Below are 23016 nucleotides of genomic sequence, written 5' to 3'. Positions count from 1 at the left end.
CCCTCCTCCAAGCAGGAGGCACCCAAGGCTGGAAAAGAAAATCCCAGGTCTGATGGCTGGGATTTGAGCATTCCCGGTGCAGAAATATCGGTTTAGCTCTGGGCAAGGGAGGCAAGCAGCAGAAGTCAACACTCAGAGCTTGCTAAACGTGAAGTAAGGAAAGGGGCTTAACTTGGAAATTCTAGACCAAACCACCAATCAGGCTCTTTGTTCTAAGAAATGTCCCATTTGTCAGCTAGAGGGAGACACCTTACAGACAAAATGTCATTCTCTACAAAAGCAGTCACCCTTCTTTGTCTTCACCCACAATAAAATGGATGGTTCCCAGGCACCTGGGTGGCTCAGTAGGTTAAGCCTCCGACTTCAGCTCAGGTAATATTCTTACAGTTTGTGAATTGGAGCCCCTCATCAGGCTCAGTGCTGTCAGCACAGAGCCTGCTTCCGATCCTTGTCTCCCTCTCTTTTTCCTCTTCCCCCATTCACAGTCTCTCTCTGTCTTTCAAAAGTAAATATTAAAAAAAAAATTTTAGGGGCACCTTGGTGGCTCAGTCAGTTAAGCATCCAACTTTAGCTCAGGTCATGATCTCGCGGTCCGTGAGTTCCAGCCCCGCGTCAGGCTCTGTGCTGACAGCTCAGAGCCTGGAGCCTGCTTCTGATTCTGTGTCTCCCTCTCTCTTCTGCCCCTCCCCCACTCACACTCTGTCTCTCAAAACTAAATAAACATTAAAACAAAATTAAAAACACAGGTGTGTAGACTTTTGTGTGAACATAGGCTTTCGGGGAGTCATATGGTAAACTTCTGTTTAATTTTATAAAAACGCAATGATCTTTTTTAAAGGTTAAACAAATGTGTTTTGTATTCACCCACGTTGACCACCTCCAGCACCCCTCATGTTTTGTGTGGGTAAATTCGAAAATCGAATTCCTTCGGTCTACAAATACTTCTAACAGTGAAAGTTTGCTGTGGATGCTCTGTCCCTCTGCTTGTCTGAACAGAGCCTTTATTTTGCCTTCATGTTGGAAAGGTATTTTCGCTGGGATAGATTAATCCGAGGCTGACTGTCTCTGCTTGTCACTCCACAGGGCCTCGGGCTAAAGCCTTTGGCAAGTCGGAACTGGAGGGATCACACACCCACTTCTGGGACCGCACGGCGGCGGGACAGCACCTGGCGGCGGGACAGCCCCGAGGGCCACATTCCCCCAGCCAAGGCCTCTCACATCGGGACACTTTAGCGCGTAGGAAAACCCCCTCCGGAACGACGCCGGGCCCCCGGAACAGTTCAGGGCGAGGGGAGGCCGAGGGAGGTGGGGAGACGTGGCAGCGAGTTCCCAGGAGGGCCAGCCGTTGGCCTTCGGGTTCGCTGGAAACCCTCAGAACTAGCTCAACCCTCCTGACCCAGGGCCGAGACCCGCCTCAACCAAGTGCACGCGGTCCCCAAAGCCCTGCCCCCTTCGGCCTCCGAACTCCGCCCCCAACGCCGGTGGGCGTGGCCCGAGACACCTCAGAGCGGATTTCGGCTGGCTCTGACTCCCGCCGCCCCGCGACGACAGCGCTCCACGCCCGGGCGCGCCAGAGTGGCCCGCCGCCGCCGCCGCCAAGTCCCGGCCCCTGTCGCCGCGCGGGCCGCTTCGGGGGCCCCGGCCTGACCCGCCACAGTGCTGGGCACCTTGGAAATGGGGCGCCGCATGGACGCCCCAGCCAGCGCCGCGGCCGTGCGCGCCTTCCTGGAGCGCGGCCACACGGAGCTGGACACGGCCTTCATGTACAGCGACGGCCAGTCCGAGAGCATTCTGGGCGGCCTGGGCCTCGGGCTGGGCGGCGGCGACTGCAGAGGTAACTTGTACCTCCCCTGCACCGTGCGGCGCCCAGCCGGCCCCAGCCACGCGTACCCTCCCGGGCGCCGACCTCCCGGCAGCTCCGTGAACGTCTACCTCCAGACAGCCGGACATTCTTTGTCCTGACCTCCTTCCTTTCCTCTTTTCCCTTCCGAGAAGATCGTCCAGGACCGTCCCTACAGGAATGTCCCATCCAGGTCCAGTCTGGGACACCTTGGTTAGCTCTTCTAGGGGGCACTGAAAGGGTTGGAATCTGGCGTTGTGCAGTGCCTGCCCCCTTTCCCGTCCCCGCGGGTGCCCTGTGCCGGCCGATCTGCCAGACACAGCCCCGGATCAGACTTTGGGACGGGTGGGAGATCTGCATTCTCCTTGCTCTGGGCCCTAGACTTTGCTCTGTGGAGCTCGGGGTGCCACGTTCAGTCGGCAGTGCCTCCCACTTCACGAGACTGGCAGTGCCTGGCAGTGCCTAGCAGCTGCGGTTACTCAGTGGGCAGAGCGGGCAGGATGGGAGAGGGGAGGTGGTAGCGTTTCTAACTGCCCTCCGTGCTAGCCTCTGAGGTCATAGAAGGGAAATTGGCACTAACCCAGTCCAGGGAACTAGGATTCCAGAGAAGGCTGGGGGAAGCCCACAAGAGGGAGCATTTCCCCAGGGGCTGTTGAAGAAAGCTCAGGAGAGGGAACATTAGACACTGAAGAACTGATAGAGTCCGCCAAGGAGTAAGAAGAGAACAGGCGTCCACACGGTGGGCAGCGGGGGTGCCAAGGGAGTGCGATTTGGCAAAGCCAAGGGTGTTGGAGCAGGCAGATGTAGCTAAGTGGAGGGTTTGTGTGTGGGCAGGGGAACGTCCATTCTCAGTCTGATGCCATGTGAAAAGCTTTGGGCAGTGCTGGGCCGGTACAGGGAGGGCTCAGCGATACTGGCTGTTACTATCGGTAGTGTTATTAGGACACGCGCTGTGTCACTCAAGCTCTTCTCCCCTCTCGTAGAGTCTTGCCTGGTTTCTCCGGTGATTCACAGCATGCTGGATCTGGAACAAGAGAACATGCCTGCGTCTCGGTGCTCATGCTTTCCAGATCACCTGGTTGCCTCTCTGACCGCTCTGGTCTTATTCCTGAAGGTGTTTTCTTCTCCAAGCCCTCCTCTTCCTTCTTTCTGGTCGGAGCTGGCTGGGCCAAAGTCCTCAAACCTCAGATCCGAAGTTTAATTCACTTGAAGAACAGGGAGGGGCAGAGGGTGAGGAGGTGAGGGAATGAAACTTTTCCAAGTGGGCCGTCCTCTATCCCGTTGACTGCCCTCCGGTCAGCTGAGCTCACTGGCCAAGCCCCAAATGTGCAGAGAGGGCCCTCCTCCCACCCATCAGTCCGGCCACCCTGGATTCTTAATGGGGGCTCGAGAGAAAAGTATGTAATGAACCTGACTCATCGCAGAAGGCACGGGGCTATTTCTCTGATGGGTTCCTGTGTTTCCTTCCCCGGGGCCCATGCTCCAGCCTCTTGCCCCTCTTTCCTGATTTCCTGCCACGGTCCCCTTGCTGGTCTCCCTGGTTCCGGACCTGCCCGAGGCTCTTTATCCATGCTTTGTTCAGATTCATCTTTCAAAACTGCAAGACCGTCCACTTAGCTCCCCAGCTGAAAGGTGTTCAGAGGCTCCCCGTGGCCCTGTAAAGTCCAGATTCCACAGGGTGCTCTCAAGTCCCTTTGCGTCAGGTCTGCGGGCCTTCTCTTGCCTCGTGGACCCGCGTGAACCCGGTGCTGCAGATCCCTGGAACTGCAGGCATGGCTCCTCTGTTCTTTTCCTCTGGGCTTTTGCCCTTGTCCTCACCCTCTGGAATGAACTTCCCACCCTTCCTCAACTGGCAGCTGCTGACTTCTCCTTGGAGACCAAGATTCAGATTCTAAAGGAAGCTTTCCCTGAACTCCCAGGGGGCCTCATGCCTCTATGCTCTGAGCTCCTCTAGCACCTTGTACATATCATTGCCTCACTTACTGTGTAGTAGCCCCTTAGACAGTGAGTCCTTGAGGGCAGTGACCAACTGTTGGCTCTACCAGCGCTTAGTGCCTGGTAAATAATCCATCATAGTGATGACAATGAGCACGTCCATTCAAGTTCTGATCAATCCTTGGGACCACCATGCAAGATAGTACCATGGTCACTACCAGTTGACAGTTGAGAATATTGAAGCTCAGAGAGGTTAAGTGACCTGGCCAAGGTCACAGAGCTAGTAATGGCAGAGTTGGGATACAAACCCAGTTGTGTCTTAGCCATTACGCTAGACTCTCTCCAGTGTTCAGCAGACTGGTTTGAACTCTAATTTTACTCCCCCCAAAGCAAAAGTCGCCACCAAGGCCAATCCCTGGGAGACTGTCGCTGAAGCCTAACAGTCTCCGGACCCAGCTGGAGACATCACTGGAGCAGCTGCAGTGCTCCAGGGTGGACCTCTTCTACCTGCATGCCCCTGACCACGACACCCCCGTGGAAGAGACGCTGTGTGCCTGCCACCAGCTACACCAGGAGGTTAGGCCAGCCTCTGAGCTCCAGGGAGTGGTCTGCCGGTCCTCTCCTTGGCCTGCTGTTACCCAGGAGAGTGGAGGCACCAGGGGAGTCCCAGAGCAGAGCTGGGGGCAGACCCCGCTCCCGGGGTCCCCACCCCTGTCTCCCCTTTCTAGAGTCCTGGGCCGTGGCAGCTTCTGACTGAGGCCTCTCCTCTGCAGGGCAAGTTTGTGGAGCTTGGCCTCTCCAACTATGCTGCCTGGGAGGTGGCCGAGATCTGTACCCTCTGCAAGAGCAGCGGCTGGATCCTGCCCACCGTGTACCAGGTGAGGGCCAGGGCTGCAGGGCCCGTCCGCGGGGCTGCTGCTGATCCCGGGTTCCCCTGGCCCCTCCGACTGCCTCCTGTGCCCTCTCCCTAACAGCCACTCTCCTGCCGACAGCCTGTAGAGGGCTGCCGGGTGCCATGGGGATGAGGGGCAGGCTCCTCAGCTTGACCCACGGGCACCTGTTGGCTCTGGCCCTGGCTCCCTTCATGGCCCGCATGTGCTCCTCGGGCCCTTCCTTCCTGCCCTGTCTCTGTGCGTCAGCCTGGACCACTCCTCCCCTTCTCCCTGGTAGAAGTAAGCGCTCAGGCCCCGCTTAGATGGCCCGTCTTGATGCCCCAGAGGAGCCTGAGATCTCAGACTCTACGTATCTCCTTCTCATTCATCCAGCAAATGTTTGAACCCCTACTTGGTGCCAGGCACTGCTCACAGAACTTACTAGTGTACTTGAGGCTTGTCTCGATTATACCCGTTTACGCTCTACCTTGCTATTAAATCTCTCAGGGCTGAGGCCTTGTCCTTTGGGCGTGTGGATGGAAATTCAATGTCCAGCCCATAGTTGGTGCTCAGAAATGTAGGCTGAATAAATGAATTTTCCTTCCACTAAGTATACGCCCTGAGTGTTAAGGCCCTAGGATTGATAGGGTGCAAACTGGGGGTTCTGCAAGGGAAGATTTGAGGTCTCTTCCTTTGACATGTGTACTCTCTCCATCTGGCTCTTCTATCTGCAGGACATGTACAAGGCCACCGCCCAGCAGGTGGAAACGGAGCTCCTCCCCTGCCTCAGGCACTTTTTATTGAGGTTCTATGCCTACAACCCTCTGGCTGGTATGGGCTGCCGTGTGGACAGGCTCCCCGTGGGCGGGAGGGCATTCCCAGCCCCTGTGTCTGCCTATTCCTGACATAGTAGATGCCTGGCCCAGGACCTGGGAGGCTGGGCTGGGTCATCCGGCTCTCCTGGGTTCCCTGCCATACCCCCGCCAGTCTAGAACAGCTTGTGGGAGTGGTGGGGGGCCAGTGGATCTGATGGCAGTCTTCCCGCTGACCGGCAAGTACAAGTAGGACGATGGTGGGAAACCACCTGTGGACTGCTTCTTTGGGGATAACTGGGCTGAGACGTACAAGAAAAGGTGGGCTGGAGGTGGGCCGTGTCAGCACAAGAGTTGGCCTGGGTCCCCCTAGTCTGAAATAGGGGGTCTCCGGGGTTGATTTCCTGTGGACCGGCACCTCCTCCTGGTGCTCAGACCGAGGCCCCTGCATTCCCGACTCTTCCCCGATCCCCGCTGCCACCATATTATGTCTCCTGGGAGGGATTAGGGCCTGGACTGGGAATGTGATCCCTGGGCCTTCTGGCGGGTCCCCAAGACTCTCCCTGGAAGGGCTCACCCGCTGTGCACAGCGGGAGGGGGGCCCTTGGATGAGGACTTGCGAAACCTGGCACTCCTGCCCCACTGCTAGTGGGCCCTTCACCTTGGGCAAAGGAATCTAAGTTTTGTAATCTCTTGGCCATGAAATCATTACCAATGTCGATAGTTACAGTTGAACAAATGTTGGGATCAGCCTTCGTCCCTTCCGTTTCCCACTTTCTAAAATTTGAAAAAGCCATCAACATGTACCCATGGCTCAAAGCAAACCCGTTTCCAAGTTGCACTCATCAGTCGTGAGGATTTAAACAGCTCTTTACTGCGAGAGCCCCGAAATGCACACCTTATCGCTGTTCCTCCATTTACCACATCTAGACGCCATCCATGGATTGCTGGATAGCTCCTACTGAATCTTTCCAAATTAATGAAGATGAGCCTCCAAGGTTAATTTCTGTGTGTAGTTTACTTGCCTCCCCCACCCCAACGTCGCTGGGACCAGAACAAGAAGCTGAGTTTTGTGCAGGGGGCTCCAATGTTAGTATTGTTCAAAGGGCCAAGGACTTTTTTTTTTTTCTTTTCATTCTTTTTTTTCCATTTTTATTTTTGAGAAACAGAGTGAGACAAAGCGTGAGCGGGGGAGGGGCAGAGAGAGAAGGAGACACAGAATCCGAAGCAGGCTCCAGGCTCTGAGCAAGCGGTCAGCACAGAGCCTGATGTGGGGCTCGAACCCACGAACTGTGAGATCATGACATGAGCCGAAGCCGGATGCTCAACCGACTGAGCCACCAAGGCACCCCGGGCCAAGGACTTTTAAAGTGTCTGATACATGAGATCACTCTGTGTGCACTGCTGTGATGTCAATCCTCATCCAGCATCCCCCCTCCTCACTGCATTTTCTGACCTTTCAGGCCAGGTTGTCACTTTAGGAGCCATTGCCCCACGCAGTGAAGCAGCCAGGGCCTGGGCTTCACCCTGGGGAATCAAGGCCTGATAGTTTTGACGTTTTCTGCTCTTTAGTTTACAAAGCATGACGGGGTCCATTATCTCCTTTACATTCTGCATTTGCTGTAAGGGGCTGGCACGGAGCGTCCCCTCTCCTCACTGAGCAGGGAAAAGTGGAGGCAGGTGGCTTCAGCCAAGCTCAGAGGTGGGACTTGTGGGGCTGGTGGCAGGCGGCACCCTGGTGACCTGGGTCCTGATTTGGGGGGTTGTGTTGTTCACACCTAGTGAAGTGAGCATGTTAAATGCAAGCATTCTTCCTCTTGCCCACTGTGTGCTCTCTACCCCTACCACCAGACTACAAGATGCCCCACTGAGGGACCGGAAGGCCACATGCATGCTAAGAGGTTGGCTTCTCAGCGCCTCAGGGACCAGCGTGGGGATACCTGCCCTGGAGTAACCTCCTGGCACTGACTGCTGTGCCACCCTCCCCACCTGCCCAGCTTCTGGAAGGAACACCACTTCAAGACCATTGCCCTGATGGAGAAGGCCGTGCAGGCTGCACACTGCGGCAGCGCCCCCAGCTCCAGGTAACCCGCTGTCCCGGACGTGTTTTTCCCCTTTCTTGTTTGGTGGGCTGAGGGGGACAATGGAAGGGAGAGGGCTACACAATTATTTGATGGTTTCTGAGATTATTCCTTTCCTTCCAGTATTTCTTCATGCTAATCCGGTTTCCTTAATGCCACATTACACGCTCGACGGGCCCTAGAAGTGTGATTATCCCAATTTTACGTGTGGGGAAACATTTCAGAGGCTGTTAAGGTCCCGCAGCTACATGAGCACAGATTGGACTCTGAAACGGACACTTTTGAGCCATTAGCGTTTGTTCCGTCCCAGGGGGCACACTCCGCAGCGTCTGACTCTGTGCCTGGCAGGGTTCCCCTCTCTGCTGTCCCGTGTGTCCCTAACACCTTCCTCTGGCTCGAGCCATGGCCTACTGAGGGCTGCCCTTTCTTGAGCGGGTAAGTGCCAGGCCTGAAGCAAATCCTTCACAAAATTTTAATTCCCACAGCCACCCTGCATAGTAAAGGAAGTCTGAAGCTCGGGGAGGTCAAGTGACTAACCCAGGTTTACCCAGCTGCCGAGCAGCACAGGGGAGTGCCTCTGAACTCACGTCTGCCTGCAGAAGAGTCTGCAGAGGCAAGGCTTTCAACACATAAATTGTTTCTGGAATAATGTAGGATGTAGGCAGACATCCGATGCCAGGTGTCAGCAGGGACGGGGCAGGGCTGCTTGCTATGGTGCATTAACGGTTCCCATGTGGCTGTCTCCCCTTGCAAGGTGCTCATGGGGGGGTGCAGTCATCCTGGGCGCGTCCAGCCTGGAGCAGCTGGCACAGAACCTGGCGACTGAGGAAGGGCCCCTATAGCCCCCCGTCATGCAGCCTGGCACCTGGCTGTCACCAACGTCCCGATGACTTCTGCTAGGGCCAGTGCTGGCTTGAGGTGGCAGAGGGCCTCGTCTTTCACACGTTCACCCTGGGCCTTAAACGGCTTTAGTGAGCCTGTTTTCTCTCCCCAGTCCCAGTTCACAAGCTGTTTATTTCCTCTATTCCCACAGTGCCCCCAGCTGCCTTCACGTGAAAGGGCTGGGGCTGTGGTCCACTCGGCCACTTCCTGCTTGGACAAAGCGGGTGCTAGACCTGGCTACCCAGCCCGGGAGCGAACCTGGTGAATCTGTTTCCCCTGCTGCCTGCAGCCTGGTTCCTGTCCTTCCCGAGGGCTTGGGGGGAGAGGGCAGGAGCACGGATTAGGCTTCTCAGCCTCCTGTCCTGAATCCAGCCTGATCTCTCAACACTGCGGCTGGAGATGGCACTCATGCTGCTACACACAAAAGAGAAAGAGGGCCACACATCCCGAAGATTTCCTGTCACTCAGAGATCCTTCGTGGGATACTCGCCACCAAGAACAATTTAGGTAAAAACCTACCGCTGGAGTCACTACCAAGAATAAGAGGTCCCGGTATGCTGTTGAGCAGTTTTAATATCTGCTCTGGGTTTCAGCAGTGGCTTTACTCTCGTCTTAGTGAAAGTTTCCCTCCTTCTCTGTAAGACTCCCGGCCCTGGTTTGGGAGGAGGGGAAGAAAGCGGAAGGAAGTGCGGCCAGGGCTCCCGTATTCCTTGGCAAACCCCGTGTCCAGTAGGGGGACACAGAGGCCAGAGGAGCGAACTGCCAGTGCAGGTGGCGGCTCTCCCACCCCAGCCGTCACGCAGGAGCCAGCGCGGGAAGCTGGCTCACGGTAAAGGAAAGGCATCCTAGGAATCCAAACCAAAGCCCAAGCCAAGGTCTTTTTTCCAGGAAAATTCCTCTTGGTTGTCCACAGGGAGCCATCCTGCAGATAGTCTTACACCTTATAGAAAAGCAGTCCACCCGTCTTCCCCTGCTGCTCCCCCAGCGGGGCGGCAGTCCCATGTGTCCTGGCCCCAAGCGCCTGTCAGTCGTCTTCACCCTCTGATTCTTCTGCCGACTCGGGCGCGCTCTCAGGCAAGTCCTCTCCCATTGGCTGAAAGCTTCCAGACTGTGCGTCCCACAGGTATTTGATGGTGACCTTGAATTCAGCCATCTCATACCCAAAAAGCTTCTGCAAGAGATGTGTAAAGGGAACCAATGGTCAGCAGGAGCATGTGTGGCACGAAGTGGCCGTGGTCCCTTGTGCTACAGGCCACAGGACGCAGAAGGGGTCAGACTCACCAGCACGCGGGCCTGCTCTGGGGTCAGCACGTCGCCCTCCTTGCACACCTCGTAGTCAGACAGCAGGGTCACCACACCTACAGAGAAGGGGACCCCACACAGTGACTTCTGCACAGAGGCCTGTGCACAGCTCTCTGCCCGCTGCCCAGAGCCGGGAGGGGGCTGGCTGGCACCCCCGACCCCACTCCACCTTGCCCAACCCCAGCACACTCGTGCTAAACCAGCAAGCGTTCAGGAGGGTCTGTGGGGGGATGAAGCCTCCCTTGTGTCCTTTAGCTGAATTCTGGCTGCAAGTTACTGTCACTCTCGTCCCGGCCAAGAGGTGGTCACTCAGTACCACTTTCACGGGAGAAAATGGAGGCCGGCAGAAATAACCTGCTCAGCCACAGAGCCAGAGGGGGGCTGTTGAGCTCACAAGCTCATTCCTGGCAGCTAAGTTGTGACCTTTCCGCTACAGGGACTAACCCGTACCTCTCTTGAGGGCAGTGGGCAGGCCCAGCTGCCTCAGCTGTGGCTCCATGGAGTGGGGGAACTGCTCCAGGGGCCCCGGGTCCAGGGTCACGGTGAAAGTTGCTCTGTTTCCAGCTCGAGCGAAGTCCATTTCTGTGTATTTTGTGAACCACCTTTGGGAAAAGATCAGTGGTAGGAGGGGAGGCTCCTGACTGGCCCCCCAGCCCCGCATGAAGTCAGGCCCCCTGGCCTCTTCTCCCCCCACCCCCACACCTCCCTGTCCATCTCTGCTGCTGACCAGCAGTCAGCCTGGAGCACGGTGCTGCAGAGAAGACCCAGGAGCAGTGTTCCAGGAACCAGTTTTGACTCATCGCCTCCATACTGTACAGAGTACCAGGATTATTCCTTCCCTGCTGCTCCTCAGTAACACTTACTCATTCACTTCCTCCTTGGTGCGGTTGGTGAAAAGGAGACCGACCTCACCCCTCAACTTCTTGCTGACCTACAGAACAAAAGAGGGTCAGCCCAGTCTCGTTAGACATCTGGCAAAATCTGGAGATGTTTTTGGTTGTCAGGAGCTGGTGGGGCAGGGGTGCTATTCTGAGTCCGGGGTTTAAAGGAGAACCGAGCTGTAAGTCAGGCCTTGCTCTCACTGATCCTGCCACTGGCCAGAAATTCACCTGATGCAGGTTGTCCTTGTACTCGTCAGCTGGGCTCCGACCCAAGGCCACCATCATCACTTTGTTTTTGCCAAAGAACATCCTACAGAGAAAAAGAGAGGTCTGTGAAGGAAGCGCCCTGCCCACCCTCCCCCCATTAGGTGCAAACCAGCTCTGGTTCCGGGGAGCCTGAGCACAGGCCCAGACTGTTCCGCAGCAGGAGGTGTGGCCAGAGGCTCCTACTTCTTCCACACAGCCCTGCCTGCTCTGTCCACAGCCAAGGACCCCTCTCGTGATTTTCCTGCCTGAAGACCTCAACGTTCACAGTATTCTGACTACCAGCCCGTGGGTGTTACGTGACCCACTAAGTGCCCCAATCTGGAAACGTGGAAGAGGCACAGTCACCGGTCTGAGCCACACCAGGACTCACTCGTACCATCAGAGACTCACCCAAGGGGCAGGTACCCGCCACATGGCTCTCAAGTCACTGTGTCATTTCAGAGGACACATCAACATTTTATTTTCTTAACGTTTATTTACTTTTGAGACAGAGAGAGACAGAATGAACAGGAGAGGGTCAGAGAGAGAGAGAGAGAGAGGGAGACACAGAATCTGAAACAGGCTCCAGGCTCTGAGCTGTCAGCACAGAGCCTGATGCGGGGCTCGAACTCACGAGCCGTGAGATCATGACCTGAGCCGAAGTCGGACGCTTAACCGACTGAGCTACCCAGGCGCCCCACACATCAACGTTTTAAAACTGATGGGACGTTCCTAAAAGGACCAGCCTCCAGGGATAAGGATGCCCGTTCTCCTGAGGGATCATTACTCAGGCATTCCCTGAGCAACTACCAAATCCTGCCCCTGAGAAGCTCAACACAAGGCCAGTTTTAACAGTTAAAAAGTGCCTCTGGGGGGGTGTGGCACTTTCTCCTTAATAAGGTGGTATCTGCAGAGTCAATAACCGTCCCTTGCTCTGAGAGCACCCTGGCTGCTTCTCTACTTAGAAAGGCCCTCTTCCCGCCACCTGCTCACCGGCTGTGCTTCCAGGCGTTCCGGATGTCCTTCAGCTTGCTGTTCCTCATGTTGGCCACGGAGAAGATGAAAAGGTACTTGTATGTGTCCACACATTTCCGAAGCTGCGGGACAATTCATGGGGTTCTGGAGTTCAAGGGGCAGCACGGGTTGGGCTTCAGATGGGAAAAAATCTGCTCTAGGTCCCCAACAACCGTGGAAGTTTAGAGCTGGAGGCTCTAATCTCGTCATTTCCTCCTTACTTCCATTACTGAAGTCATGATCATGGACTACAGGGGCTCCCCTGAGGCAAAGCAGGCGTGATCTCAAAGCGCAGGGGAAGCTGGGCCATGGGTCAACATCCCATGGTCTTCCCAGGTTATCTGTGGCCATGAGTGGAATGGATCGCTTTGCTTTGCCCATTAACTGACAACCCAGAAATGCTCGGTCATACTTGGAAGGCTCCTGTGAAATGGAAATCTGTAACACCTTATTATTCACTAAGAAGAAGCGGCTCATCGGCCCTGCTCTGCCCACAGTGCTGGCTGCAGCCATGACATGGTCTCACGGAAAAGGAATCACTGTGCTGGAGGACAATCTACTGTCATCCAGCTTGCAGCCTTGGAGCAATGTAGACAGGGGGCTGGCTGGTACACTTACATCTAGTAACCCCAGAGCTTGTTTTTTTTTTTTTTGAGAGAGAGAGAGAGAGAGAGAGAGACAGACAGACAGACAGACAGACGGACAGGCAGGGCTCACCCAAAGCCTTGAGCTCACCTGACCTGATGTGGGGCTCAAACTCACAAACTGTGATCATGAGCTGAGCCAAAGTCAGATGCTTAACGACTGAGCCACCCAGGTGCACCCCCACCTTTCAAAAGTAAGTTCTATGCCCGTCATGAGACTTGAACTCACGACCCTGAGATCAAGAGTCATATGCTCTACAGACTGAGCCAGCCAGGTGCCCTGTGATTGTACAGCTTTTTGACACTGGGCAGGCTACCAAATCTAAGTTTCTGTTACCTAGATGCATAACAGTGATCATTATTCACAGACACGTATGAATGAAGCGGAACACACGTGGAGTACTTAGTGGGGTGCCATGCACAGAGTAAGAGCTCTGTGAAAACCAGAAATCGTTACTACGGGGGTTTTTATTGGGTGCTGTTGCTGGAGGAAAAAGGGCTGAACCAGCACCTTGTGGTGGTTGTGATGTGTGTGTGTGTGTGTGTGTGTGTGTGTGTTTTAAAAAACAGTATTTCCCTGACAACCCTATAGCCACCTTTATAAACCAAAGTCTGAACCGATAAAAAGAATGAGCTCTTACCTCTTCTATCAGGTTCTGTTTCAGTTCTAAGCCTTTCTTGGCAGTTTTGGTTAAGGAAACTAATACAAAGAAGAAAAAGACAGATGATGAGACACATATCCAGAAGCCTTGCAGGCTCATTTCCTTCTCCCCTTTGGTAGCTCAGCTGGACCAAGCCAGCCTGAGGAAAGGCACCAGGGCTTTGTATTCCCAGGGTCCCCAGAATGCCAACTCTCTAGTGTTCCTGAGCCTGGAGATCCCTTGACATACTTCCTGTTACTTAGACAAACCAGGTGTTCCCTCGCTCCTATTAGGCTAACCCAAAAAGCTGTACTGAGGTGTGGGGGCAGGGCTTGTTCCTGTTCTTGGACGACTTTCAGAGGGATACCTAGCTTGCCAGGGCCCTTCCTGATCCCCTCCCTCCGCTCCCCATGGTGTGTAGAGAAAATCTTAGGTGGCTTAAGCTGTGGACTGATGAATCTGGGGATTCTATCTTCTCTGCTACAACCTGTTCTGCAGTTTGGATGCAGCAATGTCTCTTTGGGGAGGGCAAGCACCTCTACCAAGAGCTGGGGCCCAATTTCCTCATATCCAGAGGGTTTGGCATTTGCCATCTCACCAGGGTTCCCTCTACCGAACCCAGTCATTCCACAAACACTTAACAAAGCATCAAATGCAAGGCCATGAGTGTCCCCAGTAAGGGGCTATTTCTTATTCAGTCTGCCTGGCACTCACAAGGCATATACCTGGAAAGGTAATCAATCATGCCAGTCAGGGTAAGGGCAGCACAGGAGGGCAAACACAACGCCACTGTCCATTTCCCACCAGGTTCACTGCTACAAGTGGACCAAGCCAGCGTGACCCTCTCTTGGATTGCTGCTGGTCTCATTCCTTCCAGCCTTGCCCTCTAGCTTCACTTTCCCCAGTCTATTCTCAACAAGGAAATTAGGGTGATCTTTTAAAAGTTAAACCCTGTCATCCCTCTGCTCAAGCTCCCAGGTGGCTACCCATTTCACCTGGGTGTGAAAGCCAATTCCTTGCAAAGGCCTGTAAAGCCCTGCCTTCTTTGCCCACCTCCCTCCCCTTCTTTGCTTACTCTGCTCCAGCCACACAGCCCCTCTGCACTTTATCTTCCCTCTCCTTGGAATACCATTCTCCCGGGTAACTCCGTGGATTGCTCACTTCCTTTCTTTAGGTTTCTGCTCACTTGTCAGCTCATCAAAGACCTCTTTCTGGCTGCATTATATGAAATATCACTTCTTTATCTTTAGTCCACAAGACTCATTAGAATGTGACCATATAGGATTTTTGGTGTTTTGGGGGATAACATTTCCAGTGACTAAATGTTAAACTCATTGAGGACTCTAGGCCTTCTTGTTGTAACTGCTGTATCCTCCAATGCCTAGAGTACTGTAAGGGTTAAATTGTAGTGTAGGGCTAACTGTAGCTTGAGAGATAACAGCTTCGTGTTGACACTGTAGCTTGAAAAATAACAGCTTTGTTCTGACACTGAAGTCAAGAGATAACAGCCTTGCTTTACTCTTGTAAATTATGCTTCATGCTCTTGTAAATCAGGCTTCACCAACTAAGGAAACAAAAGTTCAAAGAAAAGAGCATCAGAGGCAAGGTCAAGGAGATCCACTGGTTGCAACTTAGCGGCAGAAAGTCTAAAATAATCACCTCATCCGGCAACTGTTTCTAACTCATCTGGGAACTGTTTCTAACTCGTCTGGGAACTGTTTCTCTGTTCTGTTCCCAGGTGATGATAAAACGATGTGATCGGCCATAAAAACTCTGTACCCTGGCTGTTCGAGGCCGCACTCTGATCAAGAGTGTTGGTCCCCATCGATCGGCCTTGCCTCTCATTGCAATAAACTTTGTTGTGACTGTCACTGGTGCCCGTAGCATTCTGTTTCAGGAGTCGTGTGGATGCAATAGTACTAGGCTCCCAAGTATATTTGTTCAGGGACTGTGCTAGAGAGTCTGTACGGGAGAGACACTACCACAGTAAGAGTCAGAAATGGCCTTTTAAGACGTGCCTTATGAAATGTCAGCTGAGACAGACCCAGGCACATGAAGACCGAAGCATAAGCGTGCCAGGCAGAGGCAACGGCAAGTGAAAAGGCCAGATTTGGGATTAAACCCGTCTTAAAAGAAAAGCGGCCAGTGTGGCGGGCGCGCGAAGAGCTAAGGAAGATGGGCTAGGGTGAAAAAGGTGGGCCAAGGCGAAATCGGGTGCTCAGAAGCTGTTTGGAAAGGCACTCAAGGCCCGGCAAGACAGTCTCCGTTCCCCTGACCCAAGCAGACTCCGGACCTCAGTCGCGAAGCCCTCTCGCAGCTCCCAGCTAGTCCGCGGAGCTCCTCATGGAGGCCCCGGCGTCCCACTCAGAGCTCCTCGCTTAGGCCCTGGCGTCCCACTCACGTCCCCCCCGCAGCTGGCAGCCAGCCGGCGGTGCTCCCCCGGATCCCAGGACCCCTCACTCACCTTTCTTGTCGCGCTTGGATTTGGGCATCGCGCTGCACGCACATGTGTCGGAAGGCGGTGCTGCCTGTTAGGACCCGGGTGGCGCGGGGGCCTCTGGGACGGCCCTCCGGGGCTGCCCTCGCGCGTGCCTGACCCAATCTGCGCCACAGCCCGCCTCTTTCCACCCAGACTTCTCTAGGGCGACTTTAAGCGCACCCGGAGGCCTCCAAATCCCGAGGGCCCCAGCGAGGGCTGCGCGTGCGCTCCCAACTCTATGGTCCACGGAGGCGGAGCCTTCGGCCCGGTGCATGCCGGGCCGGCGGCGGCCCGGGCTCCTATCATGGCGGCGGCGGTAGGGGCGACTCTTTGGCCCTGGCTCTGGGCCGCCCTGCTTGTCCTTTCGGACGCGGTCTACGAAGACCAAGTGGGCAAGTTTGATTGGTGCGTGCGTGTGGGGCCTGTTCGGGAAATATGTGGCTATTTTCTCAGTACCTATGTGCTTGCTAAAGGGAGGGCCGTTACAGGCAGCAGGATCGGCTGCATAACTTGCGGGGCTCAGTGCAAAATGAAAATGTGGGACCCCGCGTTGAAAAATGAAGAGTTTTGAGATGGCCAGAGCAGAGCACTAAACCAAGCGTTAGGGGCACTTCTAAGCCAATCCCTGGGTGACAGGTCGCGAGCCCGTGAAGCCGGCCCTGACATTCAGGCATGCTTGGGTTTGTGGTCAGAGGTCACTGCTCCATCCTCCCCCGTCAGGCCCTGTTTTTGTGACTCAGGTTTCTGATCTACTGGGTGTCGGGGGTCGACAGCCCCTCAGTGAGCTCTCGTTCTTCCGCGAATTGGCGTCTCTTGGGTATGTGAACAGAGGCTTGGGTCAAGACAGGTCCTAAACCGAGTGCCCTTTCTGCTCCCTTCCAGGCAACTTCGACCCTGGGCTCAGAATAAGACCCGGCAAGCCTCACATCAGCCGGGAGGTGCCATTAACTCATTCATTCACTCACTTACTCACTCCCGCCCCCTTCCTTAAGGTCCTGGAATTGGTTTGCTTTTATTTGAAACTAAATTTTGCCATTTAAGGGTTGTGCGATTTTGGGAAAGCGACTTAACCGCGCTATGCCAAGGTTTATCTGTAAAATGGGTTTACTAGTAGTCCATTGTTACCTGCAGTAGTTGTAAGGATGAGTAAGATCATTCCTTTAAATTAGTACAATGCCTGGCTCGTTGAATGCAATTAGTAAATGTTACCCGTTATTATTACTGTTCGGGGAACAGTTTATTCTTCAGAGCCCAGCTTGGATACCTCCTCTTCTGTGCAGTCTTTTCTGTATCAGACACATTGATTCATGTATTTGTTGAGTGCTTGCAATGGGCCAACAGGTGTTCTAGGTGCTGTGGATACAGAGTTAGGAAGGAGCTCAGTCTGGTGGGGCAGATGTATCTGTATGTGACATAAGACAGTGTGACAAAGGCAACTCGAGTCCCACTAAAAAGTTGCTTTTTTTTTTAATTCTTTTTTATTTATTTTTCAGAGCAGGAGAGAGGCAGAGTACGAGTAGGGGAGGGGTGGAGAGAGGGGGAAACACAGAATCCGAAGCGGGCTCCAGGCTCTGAGCTGTCGGCACAGAGCCCGATTCGGGGCTGAAACTTGTGAACTGTGAGATCATGAGCTGAAGTCAGAGGCTTAGCCGACTGAGCCACCCAGGTGCCCCTCGAGTCACATTTTTAATGATATGTGGAAATCCTTACAATGTAATATGTGAATATTACATGCATACGGCGTATTCATATATACGTGCTTGCTATATTCCAACTTACCAAATACTAGGTATACGTAATTTACAAATAGAAAAATAAACAGGGGCGCCTGGGTGGCTCAGTCGGTTGGGCGGCCGACTTCGGCTCAGGTCATGATCTCGCGGTCTGTGAGTTCGAGCCTTGCGTCGGGCTCTGTGCTGACAGCTCAGAGCCTGGAGCCTGTTTTGGATTCTGTGTCTCCCTCTCTCTGACCCTCCCCCATTCATGCTCTGTCTCTCTCTGTCTCAAAAATAAATAAACGTTAAAAAAAATTAAAAAAAAAAAGAATAAACAGAAGGAAATACCCTAAAACACCAAAAAGTTTATAGTGGTGGTATTTTAAGCATTTTAAGATTAAAAAATACTTTTACATAGTTTTAGTATTTTCTACAATGAGCAGGCATTACTTTTGCAGTTCAAATAAAAGATAGCGATGTATTTTTTTAAGTTTATTTATTTGTTTCGAGAGAGTGTGAGAGACAACAAGAGCTAGAGTGTGAGTGAGCAATCGGGGACGGAGCAGAGAGATAGGGGGAGAGAGAGAGAGAGAATTGCAAGCTTATCCGTGCTGTCAGTTCAGAGCCCGCTGTGGACTCAAACCCACGAACCGTGAGATCATGATCTGTGCCAAAACCAAGAATCAGACGCTTAACTGACTGAGCCACCTGGCACCCCAAAAGATAGCAATATTTTATTTATTTTTTTTTTTAAATTTTTTTTTTCAACGTTTATTTATTTTTGGGACAGAGAGAGACAGAGCATGAACAGGGGAGGGGCAGAGAGAGAGGAAGACACAGAATCAGAAACAGGCTCCAGGCTCTGAGCCATCAGCCCAGAGCCTGACGCGGGGCTCGAACTCACGGACCGCAAGATCGTGACCTGGCTGAAGTCGGACGCTTAACCGACTGCGCCACCCAGGCGCCCCAAGATAGCAATATTTTAAAAGAGAGCTTGGGTATTAGAATCAGAAGTTCTTAGTTTTGTGTTCTAGATCTGACAGTAACTAGTTGACCTCAATAGACATTAATTTACTTATGTGTAAAATGAGAGTAGTCGTTTATTACTTGTAAAATCAAACTAGTAACGTTTATCCTATGTACTTCATAGAGCATTTAATAGATACAGCAAGAATTAGGTATGTGAAAATACCAGTAGAAACTGTCAAATGGCACATAGGTCTGTCTATCTGCTCAGTTTCTTTAAAAAAGAAGACGAAACAACAGCGACAACAAAAAACCACCAGACCAAACCACACCACCAGAGAAATTTAGTGTAAATGCCATGTGTGTTTAGTTTGCCAGAGATGAGAGTATTTCTTGCCTAACAGCCATGTGTGGGCACCTCCTGTGTACTCGGTAGTGAGCCATGCAGAGTTAATTATATTCCCTTTATGCTAGAGAACGGTGTTCAAAGTTATGGGATCTATTCCAAGGGAAGTCTGAGTAATGAGTCAAATGGATCCCAAGCATGGAGTGGGCTCGAAAAGGCTGTAGAGAACAGAAGCCTGACCCCATCTATGGAGTTTGGTTGGAGAATCTGCATGATTTTTTTTTTTTTTTTCTCCAGAGCTCAGTGAAAATAGAAGGGCAAGTTGGATTGTGTGCTTGTGAACAACAGGCTTTGTGTCTGTTTCCTTGTGTGTAATAGGAGCATCTAGTCCCTCTAGTAACGAAGACCGAGAGGACTAATGTTTATTCCAGGGGGGGTTTGGTCAGATGTGTCACTTGAGACAAACGTGTGAACTTAAAAGGAAGACTGGCACTTCTTATCTACCAGGGTGTATTCTTTCTCCTTGTTCTGTTTGCTTCTGACTACACTGCATAGAAATCTTGCTTTTGGTCGGATCTCGTTAACAGACATTTCTCCTGTGTCCTAAGATAAGGACCTAAGATGGTGACAACCTCACGTATTGGCACAGTTGTCTTTTCCCAAAATATTTTGTACAGTGATGATTTTGTCCCCTCTCACTGCCCTGTACTCTCTTCCTCAGGAGACAGCAGTATGTTGGGAAGCTCAAGTTTGCCTCCTTGGAATTTTCCGCTGGATCCAAGAAGTTGGTTGTGGCCACAGAAAAGAATGTGATTGCAGCATTAAATTCTCGGACGGGGGAGATCTGTGAGTGACCTGTGTAGGCCATTAGCTTGGGATGGGATGGCTGACCATAGTGAATCCAGAATGGCCTATGGCTTAGGTAGTCTTCCTGGCTGCAACTCAAGTTAGGGACAGGTTGGCCAAACGATGCATCTCTTACTGCGAGTAAGAGAACTCCTGCGAGTTCTTAAGATACTGCTTCAAAAAACCCGTTCTTTTATTCTGCAGTAAAGGTTTGGATGCCACTCCAATTCCTTATGCTGCTTTCATGGATGTTTTTAGGCACTAAGATTGTGGACGTGTAATTTACGATCACTACTTTTCTTGTGGATCACAGAGATTTTGTTTTGTCAATCGTATGTTTCGGGTGGCAGGGGGTATGGGAAGTGAAGAGACTTCAGACTGGGATAAGAGTCGCTCCTCTCAACCCTTCCTCCCCTCCTTACCTAGTGAGTGGGAGGAGACCATTCCCAGTTAGCCGTAATCCTTCTCTCCTTTGAAAAAAAATTGGATACTGCTACGCAAAGAGCTCTTCAGTTCTCTCCTACCTGTCTCCTTGGGTGCCTCTCTTTTATAGTTTATGGTAATGTCTGACTCTCCTATTTCTCAGTGTGGCGCCATGTTGACAAGGGCACAGCAGAAGGGGCTGTGGACGCCATGCTGCTCTGTGGACAGGGTAAGCAGAGTCCTGCTTTGTCTCTCTCGTGGTGTTGGCCCCATCTCCCCATTCCTTGGTTCCTTCCTTTGTGCAGGGTTGGCTAAGAAAGGAGAAGTTTTCAAAAGGAAAGGACAGGTATTGCAAGTGACTTCCATTTGCGTCCATACATCAGAGGTGCGGCCATTGCGCACAGAGTGTCGGAGGAGGCTACAGAGGGCCAGTTGGGGAGATGACTTCACCGTGGTCTTTTCTCTTCCAGATGCAATCACTGTGTCCAATGGAGGCCGGATCATGCGTTCCTGGGAGACTAACATTGGGGGCCTGAATTGGGAGATTACCTTGGACAGTGGCAGGTAGAGGGCAAAGAAGCTGTATTTCACCTAGGCTTGGCGTGAGGCTTTGCTGGAACACAGGTCTGCATGGACAACAATTCCGGGTCTTTTGGCTTTTTTCCTCACGGACCACCGAAGAGCCAAAGAACATCAAACACCCAGTGTCTTGATGAGTTGAGGTCATGGAACATGTGGTTACTCTGCCAGTGTTTATTGAACCCCCGTAGGCTCAGATTTCTGTGCTAGGTGCAGAGTGTATCCTTGCCCTCGAATGGTGGTCCTCATCTTACCGTGACTTGAGAACTCTGTAATGTCCTAGGTATAGGAATGTCATGTAAACCTGCCAGTGTTTTAATTTTACGTTGCGAGAGCAGCTTGGGCTACTGTTACACCTTTGCCGGGGTTGTTTCCGTTACAGGGTCATTTGCAGTAGCCTATACCTCTTCTGATAGTAATGTATTTGGCAAACACTTGGCAAGCCCTCCAGACAGTGGGAACACACGTGTGAATGTGACATCAAGAAACACACTGTCAGCTGGGGGAGGCAAGCACGTAGCCTTCAGTGGCAGTATGGTGTGAAGGTTGCCACGGTAGAGGGATCACCTGCTTGCTGTGCAGTCCTGGGGGCGGGGTGGGGGGAGCAACCCTTAGGAGGTTCCTGGGGTCTCAGGGGAGCAGAACAGCTGAGTGGTTGGAAATGCAGCCCCTCAAGTCAGCCAAGCACAGGCAGTGCCGGTATTAGGATTCTGATGCGTTTGGCTCCAAGGCTTGTTTTCTCACCTACCAAGCTGCAGTGGTAGTGTTCCGGATCGTCTCCTCTAGCCCGAGGCCCCGGAGGTGCCAGGCCGTGCTCACCCCTGTCCCTGTGCTCAGTTTCCAGGCGCTTGGGCTGGTAGGCCTGCAGGCATCAGTGAGGTACATCGCGGTCCTGAAGAAGACCACTCTTGCCCTGCATCATCTCTCCAGTGGGCACCTAAAGTGGGTGGAACATCTCCCAGAAAGGTAAGGCCACCTTCCCACCCGGTGACGACGGCCTCGCCGTGCTCTCCACAGGCCCCTGTGTTTCCTTGAGGGTTGAAGCGTTTGTTCTGGCTCAGGCTCACCTTATATTGGCGTCACACGGATGGTGTTGGGCTCACTAGATGTAGGCCTGCGCTCAAAGGCCTTGCTACCTTTGGCGTTCCCTTTGCAGTGAGGAGAAAATTCTCAAACTGGGCACTAGAGGCAGTCCGGCAAAGGGAGTGGCTCACTTGCTCCTGGTCATAACACTCTGGGCTTTTTGACTTCTGGTTCAAGTCAGACTAAGCCTTTCTCTCTCTCTCTCTTTCTTTTTTTTTTTTTTAATTTTTTTTTTAATGTTTATTTATTTTTGACAGAGAGACACAGCATGAGCGGGGGAGGGGCAGAGAGAGAGGAAAACACAGAATCCCAAGTGGGCTCCAGGCTCTGAGCTGTCAGCACAGAGCCCGACGCGGGGCTTGAACCCACAGACCGCGAGATCATGACCCAAGCCGAAGTCGGATGCTCGACCGAATGAGCCACCCAGGCGCCCCTCTTTCTTTCTTTTTTAATGTTTACTTATTTTTGAGAGAGAGCGTAATCAGGAGAGGGGCAGAGAGAGAGAGAGAGACTGAGAATCCCAAGCAGGCTCCATGTTGTCAGTACAGAGCCCGACACGGGGCTTGAACCCATGAACTGTGAGATCGTGACCTGAACTGAAATCAAGAGTCAGTCTCCTAATCAGCTGAGCCACCCAAGTACGTCTTCAGTTGGACTCAGCCTTTCATTCATGTTACGAATCAGAACAACTGAAGAAGAGGCCAGGGTAGGAGCTGGGTGAGGTTTGAGATGGTTTCCAGAAGTCCTAGATGTGGAAAGCTGGGAGGGATTAGGAGGCAGGGAGGAAAGGAAAAGATTGGCTTAGACCTGTGGCCATTTTCAGAGTGTAAAACTCAAGTTCCTATGTGGCCAAGTGCATGGCATCCTGGAGCAAAGGAGGCCCAATGGGGCTTGCCGGCAGCTGCAGTGTGCCTGGCTGACCTCCAGGGGGCAGCCTTACCCAGCAGATTGGCGCCCTATAGGAATGCCTGGGGATGCCATTCCTACTTTTTAAGAAGAGCTAGAAATCTGATTTTTACATGTAAAGTCTCAGTTCCTTTTTTTTTTTTTTTTTATGGTTTATTCCTGTTTGAGAGAGACAGAGTGCAAACGGGGGAGGGGCAGAGAGAGAGGGAGATACAGAGTCCGAAGCAGGCTCTAGGCTCTGAGCTGTCAGCACGGAACCCCATGTGGGGCTCGAACTTGGAATGGCAAGATTGTGACCTGAACCGAAGTCAGACGCTTAACTGACTGAGCCACCCAGGCACCCCTGTAAAGTCTCAGTTCTAAATATTGACGACTATTTAAAAAACAAACAAACAAACAAACAAAACAAAACTGTGAGCCAAACAAAACCTACCTGGGGACTGCTAGTTTGTGACTTCTGGCTAAGGACTTGACTGATTTTATTTTATTTTATTTTATTTTATTTTATTTTATTTTATTTTAT

The 23016-nt window shown here is 52.6% G+C and overlaps 2 protein-coding genes and 1 pseudogene across 5 annotated transcripts in view; 2 read left to right on the top strand and 1 right to left on the bottom strand.

The window, feature by feature from the left end:
- Positions 1–1395: 1395 nt before the first annotated feature.
- Positions 1396–9582, top strand: LOC121027840 (aflatoxin B1 aldehyde reductase member 2-like; annotated as a pseudogene).
- MRTO4 (MRT4 homolog, ribosome maturation factor) lies at positions 9282–15790 on the bottom strand. Its single transcript, XM_040462995.1, has 8 exons — positions 15615–15790; positions 13151–13209; positions 11845–11948; positions 10834–10915; positions 10588–10655; positions 10175–10326; positions 9704–9780; positions 9282–9593 (listed from the first exon to the last, which is right to left on the bottom strand). The coding sequence occupies exons 1-8, from the start codon at positions 15640–15642 to the stop codon at positions 9447–9449; spliced, it is 717 nt and encodes a 238-aa protein (XP_040318929.1). The 5' UTR covers positions 15643–15790; the 3' UTR covers positions 9282–9446.
- A 54-nt stretch (positions 15791–15844) lies between these two features.
- EMC1 (ER membrane protein complex subunit 1) overlaps positions 15845–23016 on the top strand; it is a 27933-nt gene continuing 20761 nt past the window's right edge. For 3 of the 4 annotated variants that reach the window (XM_040462982.1, XM_040462966.1, XM_040462975.1), the window contains exons 1-5: positions 15903–16034; positions 19378–19502; positions 20089–20154; positions 20396–20489; positions 21342–21470. In XM_040462982.1, the coding sequence (XP_040318916.1) occupies positions 15934–16034; positions 19378–19502; positions 20089–20154; positions 20396–20489; positions 21342–21470 (515 nt within the window). In that variant the 5' untranslated portion in view covers positions 15903–15933. Of the gene's footprint in view, positions 16035–19377; positions 19503–20088; positions 20155–20395; positions 20490–21341; positions 21471–23016 lie in introns of all 4 variants that reach the window. The other variant, XM_040462959.1, reaches the window with a different exon arrangement.

This window comes from Herpailurus yagouaroundi, unplaced genomic scaffold (genome assembly GCF_014898765.1).
Source record: "Herpailurus yagouaroundi ecotype Mexico unplaced genomic scaffold, PumYag 77, whole genome shotgun sequence".
Lineage (NCBI taxonomy): Eukaryota > Metazoa > Chordata > Mammalia > Carnivora > Felidae > Herpailurus > Herpailurus yagouaroundi.
Note: the sequence above shows the minus strand (reverse complement) of the source record. Positions and strands in the feature narration are given on the sequence as shown.

What these genes read in the sequence shown, in the direction of transcription:
- MRTO4 (XM_040462995.1), bottom strand. Translation starts at nt 15,642, where the DNA reads ATGCCCAAATCCAAGCGCGACAAGAAAG. An exon ending in ACCAAGGAGGAAGTGAATGA is followed by an intron (nt 10,327 to 10,587) that starts GTAAGTGTTACT and finishes CTTTTCCCAAAG; the next exon opens with GTGGTTCACAAAATACACAG. An exon ending in GCCCACTGCCCTCAAGAGAG is followed by an intron (nt 9,781 to 10,174) that starts GTACGGGTTAGT and finishes CCTTCTCTGTAG; the next exon opens with GTGTGGTGACCCTGCTGTCT.